This window comes from Salvelinus namaycush, chromosome 31, assembly GCF_016432855.1.
Source record: "Salvelinus namaycush isolate Seneca chromosome 31, SaNama_1.0, whole genome shotgun sequence".
Classification (NCBI taxonomy): Eukaryota; Metazoa; Chordata; class Actinopteri; order Salmoniformes; family Salmonidae; genus Salvelinus; species Salvelinus namaycush.
In genome coordinates this window covers 11,343,514-11,370,164 of record NC_052337.1, presented here as the reverse complement: position 1 = coordinate 11,370,164, position 26,651 = coordinate 11,343,514, and the positions used below count along the sequence as shown (strand labels likewise).

Below are 26,651 nucleotides of genomic sequence, written 5' to 3'. Positions count from 1 at the left end.
CAGTCAAGTGTGGTTTGATCAGCCTCTCTTCTCTCCTTCCTGTCTTTATTCTCTCCTTCTCTCCCTCCAGGGTATTGCTGGCCCCTCAGGTCCTCTTGGTCCTCTGGGACCTCCAGGATTACCAGGTCCTCCTGGTCCTAAAGGAGCTAAGGGGTCATCGGTAAGCGTCCTCACAATCCACCATGTCCCATGTCGTACTGTCCCCTTGAAATCATGTCCCACTGTCCATATAAGTTGTGTATATGGGCTTGTAAAGTCTAAACCATGTCCTACTGTCCATAGAGGCTGTGTATATGGGCTTGTAAAGTCTAAACCATGTCCTACTGTCCATAGAGGCTGTGTGTATGATGCTGTGTTCTTTCCTGTCTTCCTCAGGGTCAAACTGGTCCCAAGGGAGAGACTGGTGTTCCTGGACAACCTGGGCCTCCTGTAAGTTATCTTCATGATTGTGTGATGTCATTACATGTTGTTGTTTTGTAGTTTTGTAGTTTTACCCTGACTAAAACATATCTTTCCCATTTCTCTCCCTCTTTCCCTCTTACCCTCTTTCTCTCCCTCTCTCCTCCTCCACCTCTCCCCCTTTCCTTCTTCTCTTTTCCCCATCTCCTCCTCCTCTCCCCCCTCTCCCCTCCTCCTCTCCCCTCCTCCCACTCTCATTTCCCCGTCTCCTCACCTCTTCCTCTCCTCCTCACCTCCTCCCCCTCTCCCACCTCTTCTTTCCTCATCTCCACCCCCCTCTCCTTTCCCTGTCTCCTCCTCTCCCCCTCTCTCTCCTTCTCCACCCCGATAGGGTCCTCCTGGGGATGTCATCCACCCGCTGCCCATGCAGTCGAGCCCCAAGCGGAGCCGCAGGAACATCGATGCCAGCCAGATGATGGACGATGCCAATGCAGATGCCAACTACAAGGACTACGACGATGGAATGGAGGAGATCTTCGGATCCCTCAACTCCCTCAAGCTGGAGATCGAGCAGATGAAGCACCCACTCGGAACACAGGGCAACCCCGCCCGCACCTGCAAGGACCTGCAGCTCTGCCACCCTGACTTCCCCGACGGTGGGCATCGATTTGAGATCTGAAATACTAAATCTGACATTCTGAAATCTTACTAAGTTCGGTGCTGAAGCCCAGGAATAATCTTGTTTGAAACTTGTTTGGAAAAGGTGGCTGGTGCTAGCCATCTTTTTCATACAGGTGGGACTATTTTATATAGGTCAAGGACCAAGTGTCACTACTATAATGGATTTAAATGTGATAGAGAAATAGGATTATAAATATGATTGGTATTTGATGATTTGGGGTATAGAATAGTCTCTCCCTGGAATGCTAAATCATGCTAATTTAAACATTGAATGATCTCTGATGAAAAAGTTTCTAATTGTTAAGGTTCCCTCCTTCCCTCTCTCCTCCCCTCTTTCTTTTCCCTCTTCCCCATTTTCTCCCTCCCTCCCTCCCTCCCTCACTCCCTCCCTCCCTCCCTCCCTCCCTCCATTTCTTGTCGTTTTCAGGTGAATACTGGATCGACCCCAACCAGGGTTGCTCGAGGGACTCTTTCAAGGTCCACTGCAACTTCACAGCAGGAGGAGAGAGCTGTATCTACCCTGATAAGAAGTCTGAAGGGGTAAGTCATGGCGCTTTTACACTCACCACTGGTAAAATTGTCACATTTTGAGAGTGATAGAAATGCGAACCATACACATTGTATAGGTTTTGGTGTATATAATGAGGGAAATACAAATGATTCAAATGCATCATGCCTGCGTGGCAAAGTGATATTTCTGGTTGATTGAAAAAGTGTGTATAAAAAAATCTTTCTACATTGTTCTGTCAAGTGTCAACTATTCCCCATTTGATTGACAGGTTAAATAACTGACTGTATGATGCAGATAAGTTAACATTTATGTATTCTTCCCTGGCCCCAGGCAAACTACTACACATATAAATCATATATACCTCTCTCCTGACACTACTGCATAATCACATAACACTCATATATGCAACATTCATGCATCACTATTACTTTACTGGTATGAGTGTAATACCCAGGGTCCTCCAAGCCCCGAGGGGGCAGCAGCTCCATGTACGACCCTTGGTGTTACAGTTACACACTGTTACACATGACATGTCATGATGTCAAAGAATATATTTGGGGCAGTCCCTCACCCTCACACACACACAGTTTTGCCGTACTATCCTCCAGGTAAGTGTCAGTGGCCTAGTGTCGTCCCTGGCCCAGTCACCTGTAATAGATTATGGCAGGTGACAGGCACCCAGAGAGGAATTTTCTGCTGGTTGGTTATGCATGGTATAGAGGAGAGGGGGACAGGAGAGGACAGGAGAGGAGAGGTAAAACACAGGAAACTGTGTCTGCGGCAGGCCAGGGGAGATCTGTAAGGGCTCTAAGCTACAGGACATTTTAACGATCCGCTGGCACATTGAGACACAGAGGAGCAGGAGTTTGCTTAAACTCAGATAAATGAACTTGACTTTTTATAGCCGGGCAGATTGATGGGCCAGTGGGATGGCCTCGTTAGTGTGAAGGAGTGGAGAGATGGCACATGGTCAGAGACCCTGACATTGCCATGCATTGACATGCACACATGTGGGCACACACACATGGGAAGGTGTGCGCACACACACACATACACACACATACACACACACACACACACACACACACACACACACACACACACACACACACACACACACACACACACACACACACACACACACACACACACACACACACACACACACATACACACACCTCTCCCTCCCTCCTAGCCTGGAACACTGTATCCCTAGTCTACCCATCATGAGTTATGCAGAGGAGAGGATAGAGGAGAGGAGGTACAGTAGATAGATAAAGGACAGGAGAGAAAAAGAAGAGTTAGAAGTAGAAGGGATCAGTTCTAGGGTATCAGTGGTCTCCTCCAGTAGAGGGGATCAGTTCTAGGGTATCAGTGGTCTCCTCCAGTAGAGGGGATCAGTTCTAGGGTATCAGTGGTATCCTCCAGTAGAGGGGATTAGTTCTAGGGTATCAGTTGTCTCCTCCAGTAGAGGGGATCAGTTCTAGGGTATCAGTTGTCTCCTCCAGTAGAGGGGATCAGTTCTAGGGTATCAGTGGTCTCCTCCAGTAGAGGGGATCAGTTCTAGGGTATCAGTGGTCTCCTCCAGTAGAGGGGATCAGTTCTAGGGTATCAGTGGTATCCTCCAGTAGAGGGGATCAGTTCTAGGGTATCAGTTGTCTCCTCCAGTAGAGGGGATCAGTTCTAGGGTATCAGTGGTCTCCTCCAGTAGAGGGGATCAGTTCTAGGGTATCAGTGGTCTCCTCCAGTAGAGGGGATCAGTTCTAGGGTATCAGTGGTCTCCTCCAGTAGAGGGGATCAGTTCTAGGGTATCAGTGGTATCCTCCAGTAGAGGGGATTAGTTCTAGGGTATCAGTTGTCTCCTCCAGTAGAGGGGATCAGTTCTAGGGTATCAGTTGTCTCCTCCAGTAGAGGGGATCAGTTCTAGGGTATCAGTTGTCTCCTCCAGTAGAGGGGATCAGTTCTAGGGTATCAGTGGTCTCCTCCAGTAGAGGGGATCAGTTCTAGGGTATCAGTGGTCTCCTCCAGTAGAGGGGATCAGTTCTAGGGTATCAGTGGTCTCCTCCAGTAGAGGGGATCAGTTCTAGGGTATCAGTTGTCTCCTCCAGTAGAGGGGATCAGTTCTAGGGTATCAGTGGTCTCCTCCAGTAGAGGGGATCAGTTCTAGGGTATCAGTGGTCTCCTACAGTAGAGGGGCTCAGTTCTAGGGTATCAGTTGTCTCCTCCAGTAGAGGGGATCAGTTCTAGGGTATCAGTGGTCTCCTCCAGTAGAGGGGATCAGTTATAGGGTATCAGTTGTCTCCTCCAGTAGAGGGGATCAGTTCTAGGGTATCAGTGGTCTCCTCCAGTAGAAGGGATCAGTTCTAGGGTATCAGTGGTCTCCTCCAGTAGAGGGGATCAGTTCTAGGGTATCAGTTGTCTCCTCCAGTAGAGGGGATCAGTTCTGGGATGAGTTCTAGGGTATCAGTGGTCTCCTACAGTAGAGGGGCTCAGTTCTAGGGTATCAGTGGTCTCCTCCAGTAGAGGGGATCAGTTCTAGGGTATCAGTGGTCTCCTCCAGTAGAGGGGATCAGTTCAAGGGTATCAATTGTCTCCTCCAGTAGAGGGGATCAGTTCTAGGGTATCAGTGGTCTCCTCCAGTAGAGGGGATCAGTTATAGGGTATCAGTTGTCTCCTCCAGTAGAGGGGATCAGTTCTAGGGTATCAATTGTCTCCTCCAGTAGAGGGGATCAGTTCTAGGGTAGCAGTGGTTTCCTCCAGTAGAAGGGATCAGTTCTAGGGTATCAGTGGTCTCCTACAGTAGAGGGGCTCAGTTATAGGGTATCAATTGTCTCCTCCAGTAGAGGGGATCAGTTCTAGGATATCAGTGGTCTCCTCCAGTAGAGGGGATCAGTTCTAGGGTATCAGTGGTCTCCTCCAGTAGAGGGGATCAGTTCTAGGGTATCAGTGGTCTCCTCCAGTAGAGGGGATTAGTTCTAGGGTATCAGTGGTCTCCTCCAGTAGAGGGGATCAGTTCTAGGGTATCAGTTGTCTCCTCCAGTAGAGGGGATCAGTTCTAGGGTATCAGTGGTCTCCTCCAGTAGAGGGGATTAGTTCTAGGGTATCAGTGGTCTCCTCCAGTAGAGGGGATCAGTTCTAGGGTATCAGTGGTCTCCTCCAGTAGAGGGGATCAGTTCTAGGGTATCAGTGGTCTCCTCCAGTAGAGGGGGATCAGTTCTAGGATATCAGTGGTCTCCTCCAGTAGAGGGGATCAGTTCTAGGGTATCAGTGGTCTCCTCCAGTAGAGGGGATCAGTTATAGGGTATCAGTTGTCTCCTCCAGTAGAGGGGATCAGTTCTAGAGTATCAGGTGTCTCCTCCAGTAGAGGGGATCAGTTCTAGTGTATCAGTTGTCTCCTCCAGTAGAGGTGATCAGTTCTAGTGTATCCGTTGTCTCCTCCAGTAGAGGGGATCAGTTCTAGGGTATCAGTGGTCTCCTCCAGTAGAAGGGATCAGTTCTAGGGTATCAGTGGTATCCTCCAGTAGAGGGGATCAGTTCTAGGGTATCAGTGGTCTCCTACAGTAGAGGGGATCAGTTCTAGGGTATCAGTTGTCTCCTCAGTAGAAGGGATCATTTCTAGGGTATCAGTTGTCTCCTCATTAGAAGGGATCAGTTCTAGGGTATCAGTGGTCTCCTCCAGTAGAGGGGATCAGTTCTAGGGTATCAGTGGTCTCCTCCAGTGGGGTCCCCTGCTGCTCGCTCCACTCATGCTAGGAGAGCTGGAAGTGCCTTTCAAGACAGCAGGGTGTGTTTAATGTATGCTGTCTCCCAGCGCTAATTGATATCCAGCTGAACATTCATTTACACATTAAGGCATTGATGACAAGCTCTGTATAAACCCTGTATCAGACTGATCTAGCTCATTCCTGGTGTATAATAATATTCAGAATATCACACTGGAGTATCACTGGCAATGTATCTGATACTTATTGGTAGTTATAATGCAGCTAAAGCTGAATAGAATTTAAATGAAGAAAACAAAAGTTTTACTTCTGGATCACTCTACAGCAGACTCTTAACTGCTTTGTAATTGAAAATGGACTTATTGTTGGCTATGCAGCAAAATCTGATCTAGTTTTAAATGAAAACCACAAAACAAAGCCACTTGTCTTTACCTACAGTATACAGAAGAAGCTTAAATGAACACCATAAAAGCATAGTCACTTCTATTTTGGTATAGAGCAGAACACTTAGCTGAAGGGAAAGGGGGCATTTTTAAGCTGGTCCTTTGGAGGCTAACAGATGCATCCTAAATGGCACCCTATTCCTTTTATAGTGCACTCCTTTTGACTAGGGCCCATTTAGGATGCATGCAACATCTCTTAATGAATCACTGTGTACTCATGAATATCTGATCAGTAATTAGCTGCCAGCCAGTGTTTACACAAAACGCGATAATGGCTTGCTAAGGTATTTTACACTCTCCCGGGCTGTTCAGTGTCACACAATACTACTGCAGGTCTCTCAGACACCACAGATGGACCAAGGGAGGGAGGGTTTAGAAGAACGAGGGATAACGTTGTTATTTCTTTCAGGAGGCTATTCTTACTGTTTTTCTTTCTTTAACCATTTTTTGTCCTCCTCCTCTTCCCCCTGTTTTGCTCCATCCATACCCAGACTAGGCTCACCTCCTGGGTAAAGGAGATCCCTGGCTCCTGGTTCAGTGAATTCAAACGTGGTAAACTGGTAAGCCCCCCTGACGCCCCCCTTCCACCCGTCCCCTTCCCTTTTTCCTGAACAGCTCATCTCATATTTTACAGAGCAAAATGGCAAAATGGCCCAAAGACTCCCCAGGCTCTTGGTATAGTCGCTACAAGCGAGGTTCCCTGGTAAGTGGCACGCCCACAGGTCTCCGGAGGCCCAGCTAGGGTGACTCCTGGCTGGGTCTCTGTGGGCCTGAGGGCCCTGCATGGTTCTAGGTTCTGGTTAAGGTTCTGGTCGGTACTGGTTCTGCATGGTTCCTGTACTGGTTGGCACTGGTCTTTGACTGGCACTCTGGCTTGTGTTTGTGGCGACACTGCTCTGCATGGTTCAGCACAATCAAGCTCAGCTCAGCACAACTTCAGTAAGACATACTGCAGTAGGTGAGTCTCTTCCTTCCAGAATAGAGGGAGACATCGTTGGTGGAACAGACAGACTGACAGACATACTTTACCATGGCAACTAGTAGTTGAAGAAGTTAAAGACAATTTTCCATTGAAGAAAAACTTCAATATAAATTCAAAAAAAGGTAAGTGTAGTACAAAAAGTCAATGAATTGAGTAAATCAGTGTGTTGGTACTGAATGTTGCCATGGGACAGTATGAGTGTAAATGCATCCACTCAACCTGCCTCTCTCTGAAGTTGGAGAGCATCACCTAGAAGTGACTGAGTGCCTCTTATGGTTAGACACACATTTCTATTTATAACAACTACTCCTATTGCCCTCAGCATTTCCAGTTGGCTCATAGATACTCATACTGTATAGATACCTATTCATAAATCATGTGAAGCTAGTCACAGGAGAGTGATTAGGCACCATTTTGTTCCTGCTACACTCATTCCACACATTCACCTACCCATTCAATCACAAGAGGATTACAACACTGATTCAATGTGAACAGCCAAAAGTCAGGCACTCAGTCACATTCCCAGGGGCTTCTGGGTACACCCACTTTTGACTTGCGGCTGCGATGAAGAGGTAATGTTTCCATGGCGATGTAGGGCTGTTTCTACACACTGGTTCTGCGGGGCAGAGCGGGGAGGAGGGATGAGGGAAGGGGAGGAGGGATGAGGGAGGGGGAGGAACAGACAGGAGCAGGGGAGGACCTAGCTTTTCTGAGTACCTGAACACTCACAGGGGTGAGGGATACTACTCCCTTTAAGAGCCACTGATTCACAGACAGACACTGTTACTTGGACACAATGGATATAGTTATCATCCTCTATGAGCACAAATTCCTATCTAATGATGGTGTGGCCACCTTGTGGGTTCCTGAAAATACAGTACAACAGATTTGATTGACTTCCCTTTAATAGTAATCTGTAATGTCCATTATTGTCCAGGTTGAGTCATATGTGTGTGTGTGTCTGTGTGTGCATGAGAGAGAGAGAATGTATCTATACACACACATTAGTGGCTCTCTGCTGTGAGTGCATGGCACGGGCGTTGCATGCGCTTGGCTCTTGGTCTCAGTCAGTCCTGTTTGTCTGAAAGAAGAAGAGAACCCTGTGGAACGGATGGTGGAACGCTGTTGGTTGGTATGGAAACGGATCTCCAGCGTAAAATAGCATCACACCAAAGACTGATGTTCCCAAATGGACGGGTCATCAGGCATGATTTGTAATCATTAGATCCTAGCTACATTAGTATAATAGAACACATGTTGGTTTAGAATTCCACTTAAACATGGCGAATTAGGCTAATTCTAAATTGTGGAAACCGATTAAACCAAACCATTATTATTTTTCATTTATACAATTATGTTTTACATTTACTAATGAGCTCCTTTCAAAACAATACATTTCCATAATTTTCTTAATTAAAGCTTAAGTGTTCAATTACGGTTAGCTCCTCGATTGAGAGTAGTCATTACTTGTTCATTGCTAGTAGACTGCTATTCCTACAGAACCATTGAAGTCTTTCAGCAGAGAATAAGCCAGTCAGTATCTAAGGCCCCAGAGCCTGTAGATTAGAGCTCCTGTAGTAACTCCTGTCTGCCTTACTGTTTCTCAGACACAAGCTTACTCATAGAGCCCCAGACAGACAGACCCCATAATACAGCAAGCCTCTCCATCTCTCCCAAAGCTGGTTGATGACAGCCAAGATATTTCACTCTAAAGGACCTAGCCGGAACACCTCTGGTATATCCCCCCTCCTGATTTGTCGTCTGAGGAATCGGAATTCTATCCTACTCACGTAGCGCCGCCATGAATTATGGGTAATGAAGCTTAGCATACTCTCTGGAGACGAGCCGGCCGCCGTTGATCTCCTTACCCACAACCCCCCTCTCTCCCTGGTGCTGCAGTGACTGATGGGACAAACCCGTGTCGCGGCGCACTGCGCGCACCGATTGGCATTCTATAATTCTGTCAAAGCAGCCGTAGCATCGGAAAGAGAGGTGAGGAATGCTGACATGTTTGAGTGACGGTGTGTCATTGCCCTGAGTCCGCCATGCTGCTGCATACACCTACAGTCTGTTGTCTGCGAAACACTCCATCTAAAGTCATATGAAATCATAACCCCACAACGACACTACTCGGTGTCAGAATTAGAATTCACAAATAAAAGCGAGAAACCCTCCCAAGACACCTCACAGTACATGAGAATGGTGTGATGTGTAGATTTGAGTGTTCTTGGTAGAGAACAAACAATAAAGCAATGTTGTGTCTGAAATGGCACCCTATTCTTTAAATAGTGTACTACTTTTCGCAAGAGCGCTGCTCAAAAGTAGTGCACTATTTAGGGAATAGGGTGTACATACATACCCAAATATGTATAGTATGTATGTATAGTGTCTGTATTAGTCCACAGTGTCTGTTCCGGCCTAGACCCTATATCTCCTTTCCTCCCTGTCTAGCTCTCGTACGTGGACGCTGAGGGCAACCCCATTGGTGTGGTCCAGATGACCTTCCTGCGTCTGCTGAGCGCGGCCGCCCGCCAGAACCTCACCTACAACTGCTACCAGTCGGTGGCCTGGCACAACCAGGACGGGGACTCATACGACAAGGCCATCCGCTTCCTGGGCTCCAACGACGAGGAGATGTCCTATGATAACAACCCCTACATCAGAGCCGTGGTGGACGGCTGTGCGGTGAGTGGATGGAAGGGTTGGGGTGTGTGTGTGTGTGTGTGTGTGTGTGTGTGTGTGTGTGTGTGTGTGTGTGTGTGTGTGTGTGTGTGTGTGTGTGTGTGTGTGTGTGTGTGTGTGTGTGTGTGTGTGTGTGTGTGTGTATAGGGCATAGGTGTGAGTAAGGGGATTTGACGGTCATGTGTATAACGGCGTTTGTGTGTGGTGGGGGGGTGAATTGTGTGTCTGTGTGTGGTGGGGGGGTGAATTGTGTGTCGGTGTGGGGAGTGAATTGTGTGTTTGTGTGGGGTGGGGGGTGTGAATTGTGTGTCTGTGTGGAGTGGGGGGAATGAATTGTGTGTTTGTGTGGGGTGGGGGAGTGAATTGTGTGTCTGTGTGTGGTGGGGGGGTGAATTGTGTGTCGGTGTGGGGAGTGAATTGTGTGTTTGTGTGGGGTGGGGGGTGTGAATTGTGTGTCTGTGTGGAGTGGGGGGAATGAATTGTGTGTTTGTGTGGGGTGGGGGAGTGAATTGTGTGTCTGTGTGGGGTGGGGGAGTGAATTGTGTGTCTGTGTGGGGTGGGGGAATGAATTGTGTGTTTGTGTGGAGTGGGGGGAATGAATTGTGTGTTTGTGTGGGGTGGGGGAGTGAATTGTGTGTCTGTGTGGAGTGGGGGGAATGAATTGTGTGTCTGTGTGGAGTGGGGGGAATGAATTGTGTGTTTGTGTGGGGTGGGGGAGTGAATTGTGTGTATGTGTGGGGTGGGGGAGTGAATTGTGTGTTTGTGTGGGGTGGGGGAATGAATTGTGTGTTTGTGTGGGGTGGGGGAATGAATTGTGTGTTTGTGTGGGGTGGGGGAGTGAATTGTGTGTCTGTGTGGAGTGGGGGGAATGAATTGTGTGTCTGTGTGGAGTGGGGGGAATGAATTGTGTGTTTGTGTGGGGTGGGGGAGTGAATTGTGTGTCTGTGTGGGGTGGGGGAGTGAATTGTGTGTCTGTGTGGGGTGGGGTGTGTGAATTGTGTGTCTGTGTGGGGTGGGGGGTGTGAATTGTGTGTTTGTGTGGGGTGGGGGAGTGAATTTGTATGTCTGTGTGGGGTGGGGGAGTGAGTTGTGTGTCTGTGTGGAGTGGGGGGAATGAATTGTGTGTTTGTGTGGGGTGGGGGAGTGAATTGTGTGTCTGTGTGGGGTGGGGGGTGTGAATTGTGTGTTTGTGTGGGGTGGGGGAGTGAATTTGTATGTCTGTGTGGGGTGGGGGAATGAATTGTGTGTCTGTGTGGAGTGGGGGGAATGAATTGTGTGTTTGTGTGGGGTGGGTGAGTGAATTGTGTGTCTGTGTGGGGTGGGGGGTGTGAATTGTGTGTTTGTGTGGGGTGGGGGAGTGAATTGTGTGTCTGTGTGGGGTGGGGGGTGTGAATTGTGTGTCTGTGTGGGGTGGGGGGAGTGAATTGTGTGTATGTGTGGGGTGGGGGGTGTGAATTGTGTGTCTGTGTGGGGTGGGGGGTGTGAATTGTGTGTCTGTGTGGGGTGGGGGGAGTGAATTGTGTGTCTGTGTGGGGTGGGGGGTGTGAATTGTGTGTCTGTGTGGGGTGGGGGGTGTGAATTGTGTGTTTGTGTGGGGTGGGGGAGTGAATTGTGTGTCTGTGTGGGGTGGGGGAGTGAATTGTGTGTCTGTGTGGGGTGGGGGAGTGAATTGTGTGTCTGTGTGGGGTGGGGGAGTGAATTGTGTGTTTGTGTGGGGTGGGGGGTGTGAATTGTGTGTCTGTGTGGGGTGGGGGAGTGAATTGTGTGTTTGTGTGGGGTGGGGGAGTAAATTGTGTGTCTTTGTTTTGGTATTTGGTATTTTATTCGGATCCCCATTAGCTGTTGCAAAAGCAGCAGCTACTCTTCCTGGGGTCTACACAAAACATGAAACATGACATAATACAGAACATTAATAGACAACAGCTCAAGGGCAGAACTACATTAAAAACAAAAACAAATTACTAAAGGCATATGTAGCCTACATATCAATACAGACACACAAACTATCTAGGTCAAATAGGGGAGAGGCATTGTGCGGTGAGGTGTTGCTTTATCTGTTTTTGAAACCAGGTTTGCTTTTTATTTGAGCAATATGAGATTCCATGCAATAATGACTCTATATAAAACTGTACGCTTTCTTGAATTTGTCCTGGATTGTGAACAGACTGTGAAAAGACCCCTGGCGGAATGTCTGGGGGGGTAAGTGTGTGTCAGAGCTGTGTGTAAATTGACTATGCAAACAATTTGGGATTTTAAACACATTAATGTTTCTTATTCTTATTTCTTTTCTGCGCCAACCTCCCGGGTGGCGCAGTGGTCTAGGGCACTGCATCGCAGTGCTAGCTGCGCCACCAGAGTCTCTGGGTTCGCGCCCAGGCTGGGCTGGGTTCGCGCCCAGGCTCTGTCGCAGCCGGCCGCAACCGGGAGGTCCGTGGGGCGACGCACAATTGGCATAGCGTCGTCCGGGTTAGGGAGGGTTTGGCCGGTAGGGATATCCTTGTCTCAGTATGTAAAAAAAATGTAATAAAATGTATGCACTCTACTGTAAGTCGCTCTGGATAAGAGCGTCTGCTAAATGACTAAAATGTAAAAATGTAAATGTTATAAAAAGAAGAAGTGATGCAGTCAGTCTCTCCTCACCTCTTAGCCAAGAGACACTGGCATGCATACAGTAGTATTTATATCAGCCCTCTGATTACAATGAAGAGCAAGACTGGCCACTCTGTTCTGGGCCAGCTGCAGATTAACTAGGTCTTTCCTTGAAGCACTCGACCACACGACTGGACAGTAATCAAGATAAGACAAAACTAGAGCCTGCAGAACTTGCTTTTTGGAGTGTGGTGTCAAAAAAGCAGAGCATCTCTTTATTACGGACAGACCTCCCCCCATCTTTACAACCATTGAATCTATAGGTTTTGACCATGACAGTTTACAATCTAAGGTAACGCCAAGTAATTTAGTCTCCTCAACTTGTTCATTACCAGATTCAGCTGAGGACTAGAACTTAGGGAATGATTTGTACCAAATACAATGCTCTTAGTTTTAGAGATGTCCAGGACCAGTTTATTACTAGCTACCCATTTCAAAACAAACAGCAACTCTTTGTTAAGGGTTTCAGTGATTTCATTAGCTGTAGTTGCTGATGTGTATATGGTTGAATCATCAGCATACATGGACACACATGCTTTGTTTAATGCCAGTGACAGGTCATTGGTAAAAATAGAAAAGAGTACAGGGCCTAGAGAGCTGCCCTGCGGTACACCACACTTTCCATGTTTGACATTAGAGAAGCTTCCATTAAAGAAAACCCTTTGAGTTCTATTAGATATCTCTGAATCCATAATATGGCAGACGTTGATAAGCCATAACACATATGTTTTTTCAACAACAGGTTATGGTTTGTAAAGTAAGAATTTGTTCTTAACTGACTTGCCTAGTTAAATAAAGGTTAAATAAAAAATAAAAAATAAAATGGTGAATAATATCAAAGGCTGCACTAAAATTTAACTGTACAGCTCCCACAACCTTCTTATTATCAATTTCTTTCAACCAATCATCAGTCATTTGTGTCAGTGCAGTACATGTTGAGTGCCATTCTCTATAAGCATGCTGAAAGGCTGTTGTTAGTTTGTTTACAGAGAAATAGCATTGTATTTGGTCAACCACTCTTGGGTAGTGGAATTACTTTGGCTTCCCTCCAGGCCTGAGGACAAAGACTTTCCTCTAGGCTCAGATTAAAGATATGACAGATAAGAGGGGCTATAGAGTCAGCTACCATCCTCAGTAGCTTTCCATCTACATTGTCAATGCCAGGAGGTTTGTCATTATTGATTGATAACAATAATTTTTCCACCTCCCACACTTTATTTTCAAAATTCAAACTTAATGCTTTTCTCACATTATTTGTTTTTTATGCATGAATACGATGGCTCACTGTACATTGTTGGCATTTCCTGCCTAAGTTTGCCCACTTTGCCAATGAAGTAATCATTTAATATTTGGTAACATCAAATGGTTTTGTGATGAATAAGCCATCTGATTTGATGAAAGATGGAGATGAAATAGTCTTTCTGCCCATAATTTCATTTAAAGTATTCCCCCAAAAATGTTACATCATGCTTTATATCATTGATCTTGGCTTCATAATACAGTATTTTTCTTTTTACACCTGGCTATCAGTGGAGCCTTGTCTGGCAGCGAAACAGATAATTCAGCCTAATTTACTGTCTTAAAAAAAAAAAAATGCTGATATGGCTGATTACTTAAACAAATGTGGTTTCTGCAGATAATTAAGATGTACAAAGTATGGCATAAGAGGACAACAAGCAGATAAGAGGCAATCTGTAATTTCAATAAAGACATTAATGAGTGAGCTAGGACAGACATAGTCAATATAACTATTTGTTCAACACTTTTGAAATGTACAGCGACAGAATTCAGAACATGGGTCGTTCTTACAGTGTTCTCCCTGTACACCAAGTCAGAACCTGTAGGATTTTTTTTTTTCACCTTTATTTAACCAGGTAGCTTAGTTGAGAACAAGTTCTCATTTACAACTGCGACCTGACCAAGATTAAGCAAAACAGTTCGACACATACAACAACACAGAGTTACACATGGAATAAACAAACATACAGTCAATAATACAGTAGAAAAAGTCTATATACAGTGTGTGCAAATGAGGGAAGATAAGGGAGGTAAGGCAATAAATAGGCCATGGTGGCGAAGCAATTACAATATACCAATTAAACACTGGAGTGATTGATGTGCAGAAGATGAATGTGCAAGTAGAGATACTGGGGTGCAAAGGAGCAAGATAAATAAATAAATACAGTAAGGGGATGTGTCACGTTCCTGACCTGTTTTCTGTTGTTTTGTATGTGTTTAGTTGGTCAGGACGTGAGCTGGGTGGGAATTCTATGTTGTGTGTCTAGTTTGTCTGTTTCTATGTCAGCCTAGTGTGGGTTCTCAATCAGAGACAGATGGTAGTCGTTGTCTCTGATTGAGACTCATATATAGGAGGCTTGTTTTGTGTTGGGATTTTGTGGGTGTTTGTTACCTGTCTCTGTGTTTGTGTTCTGCACCAGATAGGTCTGTATCGGTTTTGCACATTTTGTTATTTTGTATGTTGTTTGTAGTGTTTCACTTGTTCTTTTATTAAACATGTTGAACACTAGCCGCGCTGCACTTTGGTCCTCTCCTTCACCTATGGAAGAAAGCCGTTACAGAAACACCCACCAATCCCGGACCAAGCAGCGTGGCAACGGGCAACAGCAGCAGCGGTGCCAGGAGGAATGGTCATGGGAGGAAATCATAAACGGAAAAGGACCCTGGGCAAAGGTGGGAGAGAATCGCCACTCTTGGGAGGAGAAGGAGGCAGCCACAGCCCAGGAGCGCTGGATTGAGGAGGCAGCACGAAAGAGAGGCTGGAAGCCCGAGAGGCTCACCCAAAAATTTCTTGGGGGGGGGCTAAAGGGGCGTTTGGCGAAGCCGGGTTGGATACCTGAGCCAACTCCCCGGGCTTACCGTGGAGTGAGAGGGCGTCGTACTGGTCAGACACCGTGTTATGCGGTAAAGCGCACGGTGTCCCCAGTACGCGTGCTTAGCCCAGTGCGGGCTATTCCACCTTGCCGCACTGGGAGGGCTAGGTTGGGCATCGAGCCGGATGTCATGAAGCCGGCCCAACATATCTGGCCTCCAGTACGTCTCCTCGGGCCGGCGTACATGGCACCAGCCTTACAGGTGGTGTCCCCGGTTCGCCTGCATAGCCCAGTGCGGGTTGTTCCACCTCGCCGCACTGGCAGGGCTACGGGGACCATTCAACCTGGTAAGGTTGGAGAGGCTCGGTGCTCAAGAGCGCGTGTCCTCCTTCACGGTCCGGTATATCCGGCGCCACCTTCCCGCCCCAGACCAGTACCACCAGTGCCTACACCACGCACCAGGCTTCCAGTGCATCTCCAGAGCCCTGTTCCTCCTCCCCGCACTCGCCCTGAGGTGCGTGCCCTCAGCCCGGTACCTCCAGTTCCGGCACCACGCATCAGGCCTATAGTGCGTCTCAGCCGGCCAGAGTCTGCCGTCTGCCCAGCGGTGCCTGAACTGCCCGTCTGCCCAGCGGCGCCTGAACTGCCCGTCTGCCCAACGCCGTCTGAACTGTCCGTCTGCCCAGCGCCGTCTGAGCCGTCCGTCTGCCCAGCGCCGTCTGAGCCATCCGTCTGCCCAGCGCCGTCTGAGCCATCCGTCTGCCCAGCGCCGTCTGAGCCATCCGTCTGCCCAGCGCCGTCTGAGCCATCCGTCTGCCCAGCGCCGTCTGAGCCATCCGTCTGCCCAGCGCCGTCTGAGCCATCCGTCTGCCCAGCGCCATCTGAGCCATCCGTCTGCCCAGCGCCGTCTGAGCCATCCGTCTGCCCAGCGCCATCTGAGTCATCCGTCTGTCCCGAGCCATTAGAGCCGCCCGTCTGTCCCGAGCCATTAGAGCCGTCCGTCAGTCAGGAGCCGCTAGAGCCGTCCGTCAGTCAGGAGCTGCCAGAGCCGCCAGCCAGTCAGGAGCTGCCAGAGCCGCCAGCCAGTCAGGAGCTGCCAGAGCCGCCAGCCAGTCAGGAGCTGCCAGAGCCGCCAGCCAGTCAGGAGCTGCCAGAGCCGCCAGCCAGTCAGGAGCTGCCAGAGCCGCCAGCCAGTCAGGAGCTGCCAGAGCCGCCAGCCAGTCAGGAGCTGCCAGAGCTGCCCTACAGTCATGAGCTGCCCTACAGTCATGAGCTGCCCTTCAGTCATGAGCTGCCCTTCAGTCATGAGCTGCCCTACAGTCATGAGCTGCCCTCCAGTCATGAGCTGCCCTCCAGTCATGAGCTGCCCTCCAGTCATGAGCTGCCCTCCAGTCATGAGCTGCCCTCCAGTCATGAGCTGCCCTCCAGTCATGAGCTGCCCTCCAGTCATGAGCTGCCACTCAGTCCGGAGCTGCCACTCAGTCCGGAGCTGCCACTAGTCCGGAGTTGTCCCTCTGGTCTGAGCTACCTCTCTGTCCTGGGCTACCTCTCTGTCCTGAGCTACCTCTTTGTCCTGAACTACCTCTCTGTCCTGAGTTGTCTCCTCTATTATAGAGGGGAGTTGGTGAAGGTTCCTGGACCATGGTCGGGGGCGAGGGTCGCCACTCAAGGGACGCTAAGGAGGTGGACAAAGACAATGGTGGAGTGGTGCCCTCGTCCACCGCCGGAGCCGCCACCGCGGACAGATGCCCACCCAGACCCTCCCCTTGAGTTTTAGGGGTGCGCCCGGAGTTCGCACCTTGAGGGGGGGTTCTGTCACGTTCCTGACCTGTTTTCTGTTGTTTTGTATGTGTTTAGTTGGTCAGGACGTGAGCTGGGTGGGAATTCTATGTTGTGTGTCTAGTTTATCTGTTTCTATGTCAGCCTAGTGTGGGTTCTCAATCAGAGACAGATGGTAGTCGTTGTCTCTGATTGAGACTCATATATAGGAGGCTTGTTTTGTGTTGGGATTTTGTGGGTGTTTGTTACCTGTCTCTGTGTTTGTGTTCTGCACCAGATAGGTCTGTATCGGTTTTGCACATTTTGTTATTTTGTATGTTTGTAGTGTTTCACTTGTTCTTTTATTAAACATGTTGAACACTAGCCGCGCTGCACTTTGGTCCTCTCCTTCACCTATGGAAGAAAGCCGTTACAGGATGAGGTAGTTGGATGGGCTAAATGGATGAATAAAAGGAGCATGAATAAAGGGTTGAATAAAGGGGGCATATAAGCAGACAATGAAATCTCTTAGAATATTCAATGATTACATTTCTCATATAACAGGTTATAGGCTACATGTGCTCCACCAAGTAAGAACAATAGGCGAAATTAAGAGGGGAAAATAGACTAAATTATTAGGGTGGGGCACATGGGCTACTAACAGCTTGATACACAACACATTCACTTATTATTACTTTCTTTGCTACAGTATACATATCTCCCTGGCATATTACATAATTTATGCAGCAGCATACAATACATTTTTGGACTCACCTTGTTGTGCTGTGCTCACTTGAACAGGAAGGTGGCGCGGCGGTCCTTCGTGGGCAAATTTTGTCATCAAACTTTGTTATCAAAGTTTGGCATTCTCTGGATTTATGTTTCTTTCAAGACAACTGGGAACTCGGAAAAAAACAAGGTAGAATCATGATGAGGTCAGTGATCTTCTGGTCGTAGCTCTAGAAAGAGGCCCAAGTTCCGGAGCTTATTTTTCCAGAGTTCCTCGTTGTCTTGAACTCACTGAAGTCAGATTTCGCTGTTCTAAGTTAACAGTTGTTTTGAGCGTAGCACCAATCACGCTTCATTGACAGCATGGCCAATTTTTTATGTTTATCATTTTAAGCTTGGAAAGGAGATCCTTAATCCCAGACTTGGGACCACACATCCACTCCTCTGAATAGCAGACTAGTGATTGCTTTGCAATGTTTGCAGTTAGCCACTGATTCTTTCCAAACCACTCATTGTGTAATTTGTGATTTCCGACTTGTTGTGTAATGCTTATGGCCAATGGCCGATGAGCAAAGATACGTTTAATCTATAATTTCTCTTCATTTTTTCTCTTCATATGACAAGGATTAAAAAGGATTTGCCAGTAGATTGTCGACTTGATTCATGATGATGACTGCTAGCTAAGATTTTGAAAGTATGATGTTGACATGATCAGTCCAATCAAAGCTACTGTAGATAAAACGTGATTTGACATAATTTTATCTGTGGCCAATGACCTTGAGCCTTCTTGGATGGGCACTTCAAATGTCACTCTATGGCAGCACCCAAGGGGCTTGAATTTTCAAGCTCTACCCTTAGACTTGGCGGTAACGTAGTTTCCCCATGAGTGACAGAACTACTAGAGAACATTACCAACACCTACGCACCGTATTTTCAGCTGGCTGTCCCACCACAACAGAAAGCACTGAGCTAGGCTGAAACACCTGCATTTTGCAGCTGCCTTACTCAATAAAGCAAAAAATTGTTTGTATGTGCCTTTATTAACCTCTCTAGTACAAGTAGGACGCTAGTCAGAAATAGCATTAAAATGAATCACTTACCTTTGATGATCTTCATCTGGTGGCACTCCCAGGTCTCCATGTCAGACAATAAATGTTTGTTTTGTTCATTAATGTCCCTCTTTATGACCAAAAACCTCCTTTTTGTTTGCGCGTTTTGTCCAGTAATCCGAATGCTTAAGTCCAGACGAAAAGTTTTTAAAAAGTACAATAAAAGTTAGTAGAAACATGCCAAACGATGTTTAAAATCAATCCTCCTGTTGTTTTTGTCATAAATAATCAATAATATTTCAACCGGACAAAAGCTTCGTCAATAGGAAACGAAGAAAGGCGCATTCCCGATCAGGCGCATGGCTAATGTCTGGAATTTTCCACTGGCCTCTGATTGAAAGTGCTGTATCTCCCTCATTTTTCAGAGTAAAAGCCTGAAACAATGCCTAAAGACTGGCCACATGTAGAGGAAGCCACAGAGCTTGTGAACTGGGTCCTAAGTCTTTGTATGGTGGATAGGCTTTCAATGGAAAAACAGCCTTTCAAAATAATAGTACTTCCTGGTTGGATTTTCTTCGGGTTTTCGCCTGCCATATCAGTTCTGTTATACTCACAAACATTATTTTAACAGTTTTGGAAACTTTAGAGTGTTTTCTATCCAAATATACTAATTATATGCATATCCTATCTTCTGGGCCTGAGTAGCAAGCAGTTTAATTTGGGCACGCTTTTCATCCAAAATTCCGAATGCTGCCCCCTACCCTAGTGAAGTTAACGTAATGATATATATATATATATATATATATATATATTTTACATTGTTTGCAAACTGATGTGTTACATATTAATTCCAAAATAATATGCAAAACAGGCAAGCCCCCGCCCCCCAAAAAATGACTTGAATGACAGGTCACCACTTCAAGAAGCAATTTCATAAATTCATCAAGTGCAATGTCTGGATGCTCCTTATTAATCATATCATACCAACCATTTTTAGCATCATCCACATAAGAGTCACAACAAAATCTTTTGTATGATCTCTTATACACTATTTTAGGCCCAGCTTTTGGAACTTTGGTTTTCCTGGATATAGCCACTATTGTGATCACTGCATCCAATGGGTACGGATACATGTGATCTGTACATGTGGATGATCTTGTTCCTGTAGTGTTTGTAAATTAATAACTTGAACCAGATTACAGGCACTGGTTACAGTAAGAAGCTTCCTTTTTAGTGGACAGCTTGATGAAAACCAGTCAAAATTCAGGTCCCCAAGAACGTAAACATCTCTCTGCTTACATCACATACACTATCAAGCATTTCACACATATTATTTAGATTCTGACTATTAGCACTTGGTGGCCTATAGCAACACCCCAAAAGAAAATGCTTTAGATGTGCCAAGTGAACCTGCAACCACAACACTTCAATAACACTTGACATAATATATTCTCAAAGCATTACAGGGATATGGCTCTGAATATATACAGCAACACCTCCCCCATCAGCATTTCTGTCTCTTCTATAGATGTTATATCCTTGTATTGCTACTGCTGTATCATCAACTGAATTGTCTAAGTGAGTCTCAGAAATGACTAATATATGAATGTTATCTGATGTTAGCAAGTTATTGATTTCATGAACCTTGTTTCTAAGGCTACATATATTAATATGGGCTATTTTCAGCCCTTTCCTGGGTAGCTTATCAGAGATATACATAATATGGAAAAGAGCAAACAAAGCAAAATAAAAAATATACATTCAGAATTCCATTAATCAATGTGTGTGTGTGTGTGTGTGTGTGTGTGTGTGTGTGTGTGTGTGTGTGTGTGTGTGTGTGTGTGTGTGTGTGTGTGTGTGTGTGTGTGAATGTGTGTGTGTGTGTGTGTGCTACGGGATTGAAGCTACGGACCCATAGGCTTGGCTCTCTTATCCCTTCCAGGCTTCTGGGATGGAGGGTGGACAATGAGCCTGTCATAGCGGATGTAAGAAATGTCCCCACGCGCTCTGCCAGCTTTCAAGGCTGGTATCTTCTTTCCTCCTCTGGTGCACAGCTTCAGGATAGTCCTTGTTCAGGAAGATATACGTTCCTCTCAAGTTCCTGGCTCTTTCCAGAACAGCTACCTTGTCCTTGAACCTCAGGAACTTGACCACTTTCGGCCTGGACCTGTCACCTGGGCCAGTGGTGGGTTATCCAGTCCTATGGGCGCACTTCACCTCAACCTTCCTGTGGTCCATCTTCATTTTCTCAGAGATCATTTCCCTCACTTTGTCCTCAGACTCCGTCCAGGTCTCATGTTTAGATTCTGCAATTCCGTCAACAACCAAGCTATTCCACCTTCATTGTCCCTTGAGATTTATCCATCATTGGTATCCTGGATTCCCACACAGAACTGATGTCCTTTACAGATTGCTGTCATCTTGCCGTTCTCCTGTTTCAACTCATCGAGCTGACCCTGGGAGATCTGCAAGCTGTTCTTCAGGTCCTGGACCTCTCTGGTCAGGTCGTCCATTCTTTTATTAGTTGAAGCCACCAGTATTTTGACAAAACACTTGAAGCTATGTTCTTGTTGTTGTAACAACTGCTTACAGAACTATTTTTGTTAGTTGAAAAGATCCTTCATGTGTGATAGAGAGACACCACTGCCCTCAATGGTACTCATGCCGGCTTTGGACTTTGTCATGGTAGCTAGCAACGTAGGTTATGTTGTTACTCCTCGTAGTTTCAGACAGGGCAGTTCACAGTGAAGATTTAAAACAACAAATAGCAGGGATCTAGACAGCCACAAACCCGGGACAATCCGGAGTCCCAGCCACAATGGCTAACTGCGTCACGGGCTGCATTCAAGTCCTCAAGAAACCCTGCTAGTTTGATAGGCAGCTAGCTGGCAGCTAGCTAGCAGCTAGGCAAGCTTCTACGCCAAATAGCTCCTCAGAACCGGCCTTGGTCGGCAGGATAACTGGACAGAGCGTAACAGACCCAGCAACTGATGCCAACTGCGTCGCGGGATCCAAAATAAAAAGTTAGCTAGCTACTAAGAAACTTTCCAATACACTTTTAAAACAACAAACTTCACAAAACAACAAACCGAGCTCTCCCTCGTTCTGCGTTCAATAAGAAGTGCATTGGTGGGGTGGGGGGGGGGGGGGGGGGGGGGGGGTGAATTGTGTGTCTGTGTGGGGGGAGTGAATTGTATGTCTGTGTGGGGTGGGGGGAATGAATTTAAGATTTGATGCAAAAAATAAACCCTACTGTATACTGTATATAGAGGTCGAAGTACAGTAGCACTTTCTCACTCTGTCTATCCCTCTCTGTTTTTCAGTTGAAAAAGGGCTATGAAAAGACAGTACTGGAGATCAACACACCAAAGGTGGAACAGGTGCCTTTTGTTGACATCATGTTCAATGATTTCGGCGGGGCTACGCAGAAGTTTGGATTCGAAGTGGGTCCTGTCTGTTTCATCGGCTAAGACTGTTTACTGAACAAAATGGAGAAAATAAAAAGCATATTTATTTTCTCAGAAACAAAACACATGAATAGGACAATTTGTATTTGTGTAAAACATTCTGTGTCCAAAAGCAACAAGTATGAATAAAATACACAAAAATCAAGATGAGAATACTACAATACATTTCTAGAGGATTCGATAAGAATAATAAAAAAAGAGCAACCTTGTAACCTCAGTGTGCCTTCTCCATCACATGCAAGTTTTGAAACTGAATAAGTCAGATACTACCGACCCCTATCTTCACCCATGACCCCTATCACTGTTCCCAAACCTCCACACACTCCCAGAGCACTTGATGTAAATCCAGTCTGGTTGTCGAACTCACCGGAGGCAAACTTTTACCTGCTACTCCACTGGTTTCAGAAGGTTGCCATGGACTCCATCCCATGTGGCAGTTTTCTTCTTTGTTTTTTTTTATTGGTTTTTGTTGTTGTTTTTTTGTCTCCCTCTCAATTCCCTCTTTGAATATTTTATTAATTAGTTCATTCGTTCATTCGTTTGCTCATTCATTCATTTCGGAAGCTTTGTTTTGTGCATAATTGTCTCCCCATTCTTCTGAATGGAACTTATATATATAAATATATATAAATATTTTTTGTATGTTTGTAAGTACTTTCTGTATATTTTTCCTGGTAATGTTTATTGTTTCTGGCTTCAAAACATGCATGTGACCTTTTAAGACGTGAGGTAAAAGATGATGGTCATTGGAATACATCAAATTCGCAGATACTAAAGTAAGGAATTGGACATGTAAATTGGAGAATAGATGAGGAGGGCTTGTCTTGTTGCTGGGTGTGAAGAACACCTTATTGTAATTTAAGAACCGAATGAAAATAAAATATGGAAATATTACTCTGCGCTAGTATGTGAGAGTTGATTACCATAACAGATCATGTGTCAAGATACAAATGACAAACATTCCTCCTCTTGTGTCCTCTATTTTGGGTGCATTTTGAGATTTTATTAACTTAATAAACAACTTTGATATTTTTTTCCTTCAATAGTTCCATATTTCTACTCTATCAAACGATATATGCAGCAGGAGATGTCACTTTTCAATGAAACACAAGAAATCAATACTTAGGTGCTATTCTTTCTCCTGTGGTGCTATTATATTTTCAAGTTTGTTGTTATTTTGTAAGTACAGTAAGCTGATGGTGGTGATGTTAACTTGTTACCATGACTACCCTGTCTGTCCCTGACCCTGACCCTCTTAGCCATCACCTCTGACACAACATCTTCGCTACATTCTTATTTATGTCCAGGGGTGTTTTAATGCATGCCAGTTTGCTTCATATTCATTCATAGATCCATGCAGTATTTTATTTTATGTATTTCTCTGCTTCCAAGGCCCACTTAGTAAAAACTAACAGCGTCTGATCATACTGCAAATTACTTGGAATGTGCTAATAGAAATAAGATTGTACTCAGTTGCCGAATGTGGTGCTAATTTATCAAATTTTCTTAGATGTCTTTAAAAAAGAAAGAAAACGGTAGAAGCGATGCTGCAATGCTTGCATATCATGGTTCCAAGACATGGTGCATTTTGTGAATGGATCTCATGATTGGTGTTATGTACAATGGATAATCTTTTTCACTTCGTCAAGCTTTTTACTGCTTTTCTTTTTCGGGGTTGGGGGTGAAGGTGACTGGTTTGGAATGGGTACGGAGTGTCTCCCCATTTGAGTATTCCAAAGCACATGGCCGAGGAACAGTTTGGAGTTTTGGTACCAGAAACCATTAACTTTCTTACCAAAGGCTTTTTTTTTATATAGCTTTAAGTTCCTAGAGGGCCAAGAATCCACTACGTATTTTGAAATCCACTATTTGAAAATGTGGTAGAATTGTCTAATGATGATTAAAATCAGATGTGTCATGTACAAGTCAAAAATATATTTTCAAACATATATTTAAAAAAATAAAAATGACAAATTTAGATTTTTTTTTTTAAGTGAACGATATCTAATAGTCCATCAGATTAACCCGCTTAAAGGTAGAAAAGCCAGATGCAAAGCTTGTTTTTGTATTGTTGTTTGGGGTCTTCTGATGTAACTGTTGTTTTACTTTCTTAAGCGCTAGTTATACCCTTGTACAAACTATGCACTCTGCCTGCTTTTGACCACTACAGCATCTGCCACAGAAAGTTTTACTGTCCTGCATAAGTAGCTTGTTTTTTGTTATGTTTTTTGTTTTTACCTTCTAGATATGTGACTTGAACCATTTACGTTAAGATACACTTATTGATCATCAATTTTTAATGTTCATTTCGATGAAGCACTCCAAATTTAACATGTTTGCTTTCAATAAAAGGACAAAACATTTTTGTACATTTTCAGAACCAGCAGTAATGCTGCCAATAAAGTTTTTTGTTTTGTTTTGTTTTGTTTTTTGTTTTTTTATTGTTTTACGTTTGTCTGTTCGTTAGTTTTTATGGTCTTGTCTGTGTAAGAGAGGATAGAAGATATATTGGTTTTTATGTCAATAAATTCAAGTTTACTGTGGCCACCCACTCTTGTATGTCTTTTGAAGCATTAAAACCTATCTGTATGCATGAAATTGTAAAGTTTTTTTCTCTTGTTTTTATACTTTACAATGACATGATCTCCAACCCACTTTTTATTATTAAAATAGGTAGAATGCTACATTTCATATGCTAAAATTGAAAACGGTCATGTCCATAATTGTGAAGTGGAGAGAGAATGGTGATGTTGTAACTCTCTACCCACAGCCAATTGTCATTTGTAGTATATTTATTGTATTATTTAAAAATAAATGTAAATTGACACCATAGTGTTACTGGAAGGCGCCCTCTTTATCTCAGAAACAGAGAATTACTTATCATTAAATGGTTTTTAGTCACAATTTGCAATTTTTCTAAATGAAATATTACTGCAACTCACCTAAACACTGGTATTATGTTAGTCTACCTTGATCCAAAAATCCACCATCAATAAGATGTGGACAAAAATATGTTTTATTCATTTTTCTCACTCTTTTACAGACTGTTGGAAGACTATCATCACCTCTCTACATACAAATAGTAAGTTATATGTTTCATCTTTTTTTATTAATAGTTATAGAATCCACAGTTAGAATATGATCTTGTGAAGCAAAACATGTTTATAGTAAGTGAAGTTACACCATTTCTAAAATCCTTATTCTGGCATCCTGATTACGACTGAAAATCATTGCTGTCTTAATGTGTTCCGCCACCTCCACCTCTCATTAGAATACATGTCCATACAGTGCCTTCAGAAAGTATTCATACCCCTTGACTTAGTCCACACTTTGTTGTGTTACAAACTGAATTCAAAATGGATTAAATAGATTTTTTTCTCACCCATTTACACACAATACCCCATAAAGACAAAGTGAATTGTATTTTTTTTAATTTGTGCACATTTATTGAAAATGAAATACAGCAATATCTCATTTACTCAAGTATTCACACCCCTCAGTCAATACATATTAGAATCACATTTGGCAGCGATTATTGCTTTGAGTCTTTCTAGGTAAATCTCTAAGAGCTTTGCACACCTGGATTGTACAATATTTGTACATTATTCTTAAAACAATTGTTCAAGCTCTGTCAAGTTGGTTGTTTATCATTGCTAGACAGCCATATTCAAGTCTTATCATAGATTTTCACGCCGATTTAAATCAAAACTATAACTAGGCCACTCAGGAACATTCGATGTCGCCTTGGTAAGCCACTACAGTGTATATTTGGCCTTGTGTTTTAGGTTATTGTCCTGCTGAAAAGTGAATGTGTCTCTCAGTGTCTGTTGGAAAGCAGACTGAACCAGGTTTTCCTCTAGGATTTTGCCAGTCCTTAGCTCTATTCCGTTTATTTTTATCTTAAAAAACACTCTAGTCCTTTCCGATGACAAGCATTCCCATAACATGATGCAACCACCACCATGCCTGAAAATATGATGAGTGGTACTCAGTGATGGGTTGTGTTGGATTTGCCCCAAATATAACCCTTTGTATTCAGGACATAAAGTTAATTTCTTTGCCACATTTTTTTCAGTTTTACTGTCGTGCCTTAATGCAAACAGGATGCATGTTTAGGAATATTTGTATTCTGTACAGGCTTCCTTCTTTTCAATCTGACATTTAGGTTAGTATTGTGGAGTAACTACAATGTTTTTGATCCATCCTCAGTTTTTATCCTATCACAGCCATTAAACTTTGTAACTGTTTTAAAGTCACCATTGGCCTCATGGTGAAATCCCTGAGAGGTTTCCTTCCTCTCTGGCATCTGAGTTAGGAAAGACGCCTGTAACTTTGTAGTGACTGGGTGTATTGATACACCATTCAAAGTGTAGTTAATAACTTCACCACGCTCAAAGGGATATTCAATGTCTGCTTTTTTTATGTTTACCCATCGACCAATACGTGCCCTTCTTTGTGAGCCATTGGAAAACCTCTCTGGTGTGTGTGGTTAAATCTGTGTTTGAAATTCACTGCTCGACTGAGGGACTACTCCTGAACTTATTTAGGCTTAAAAACATAATTCCGCTTTGACATTATTGGGTATTGTGTGCAGGCCAGTGACACTACATCTCAATCTAATCCATTTTAAATTCAGGCTGTAACACAACAGAAATCTGGAAAAAGTCAAGGGGTGTGAATACTTTCTGTATCTAGAGGAGACAAATATTGATACTGGGTAAACAGAGTTTAAAACAGAACGACATGCA

At 44.7% G+C, this 26,651-nt stretch overlaps 1 protein-coding gene across 2 annotated transcripts in view; it reads left to right on the top strand.

Annotated features, from left to right (window-relative positions):
• LOC120025767 (collagen alpha-1(V) chain-like) overlaps positions 1 to 24,733 on the top strand; it is a 147,132-nt gene extending 122,399 nt beyond the window's left edge. Inside the window, exons 54-60 of one of the 2 annotated variants that reach the window (XM_038970394.1) lie at positions 71 to 160; positions 376 to 429; positions 791 to 1,055; positions 1,508 to 1,620; positions 6,391 to 6,459; positions 9,190 to 9,423; positions 21,760 to 24,733. In XM_038970394.1, the coding sequence (XP_038826322.1) occupies positions 71 to 160; positions 376 to 429; positions 791 to 1,055; positions 1,508 to 1,620; positions 6,391 to 6,459; positions 9,190 to 9,423; positions 21,760 to 21,906 (972 nt within the window). In that variant the 3' untranslated portion in view covers positions 21,907 to 24,733. Of the gene's footprint in view, positions 1 to 70; positions 161 to 375; positions 430 to 790; positions 1,056 to 1,507; positions 1,621 to 6,247; positions 6,317 to 6,390; positions 6,460 to 9,189; positions 9,424 to 21,759 lie in introns of both variants that reach the window. The other variant, XM_038970393.1, reaches the window with a different exon arrangement.
• The last annotated feature ends 1,918 nt before the right edge of the window (positions 24,734 to 26,651 follow it).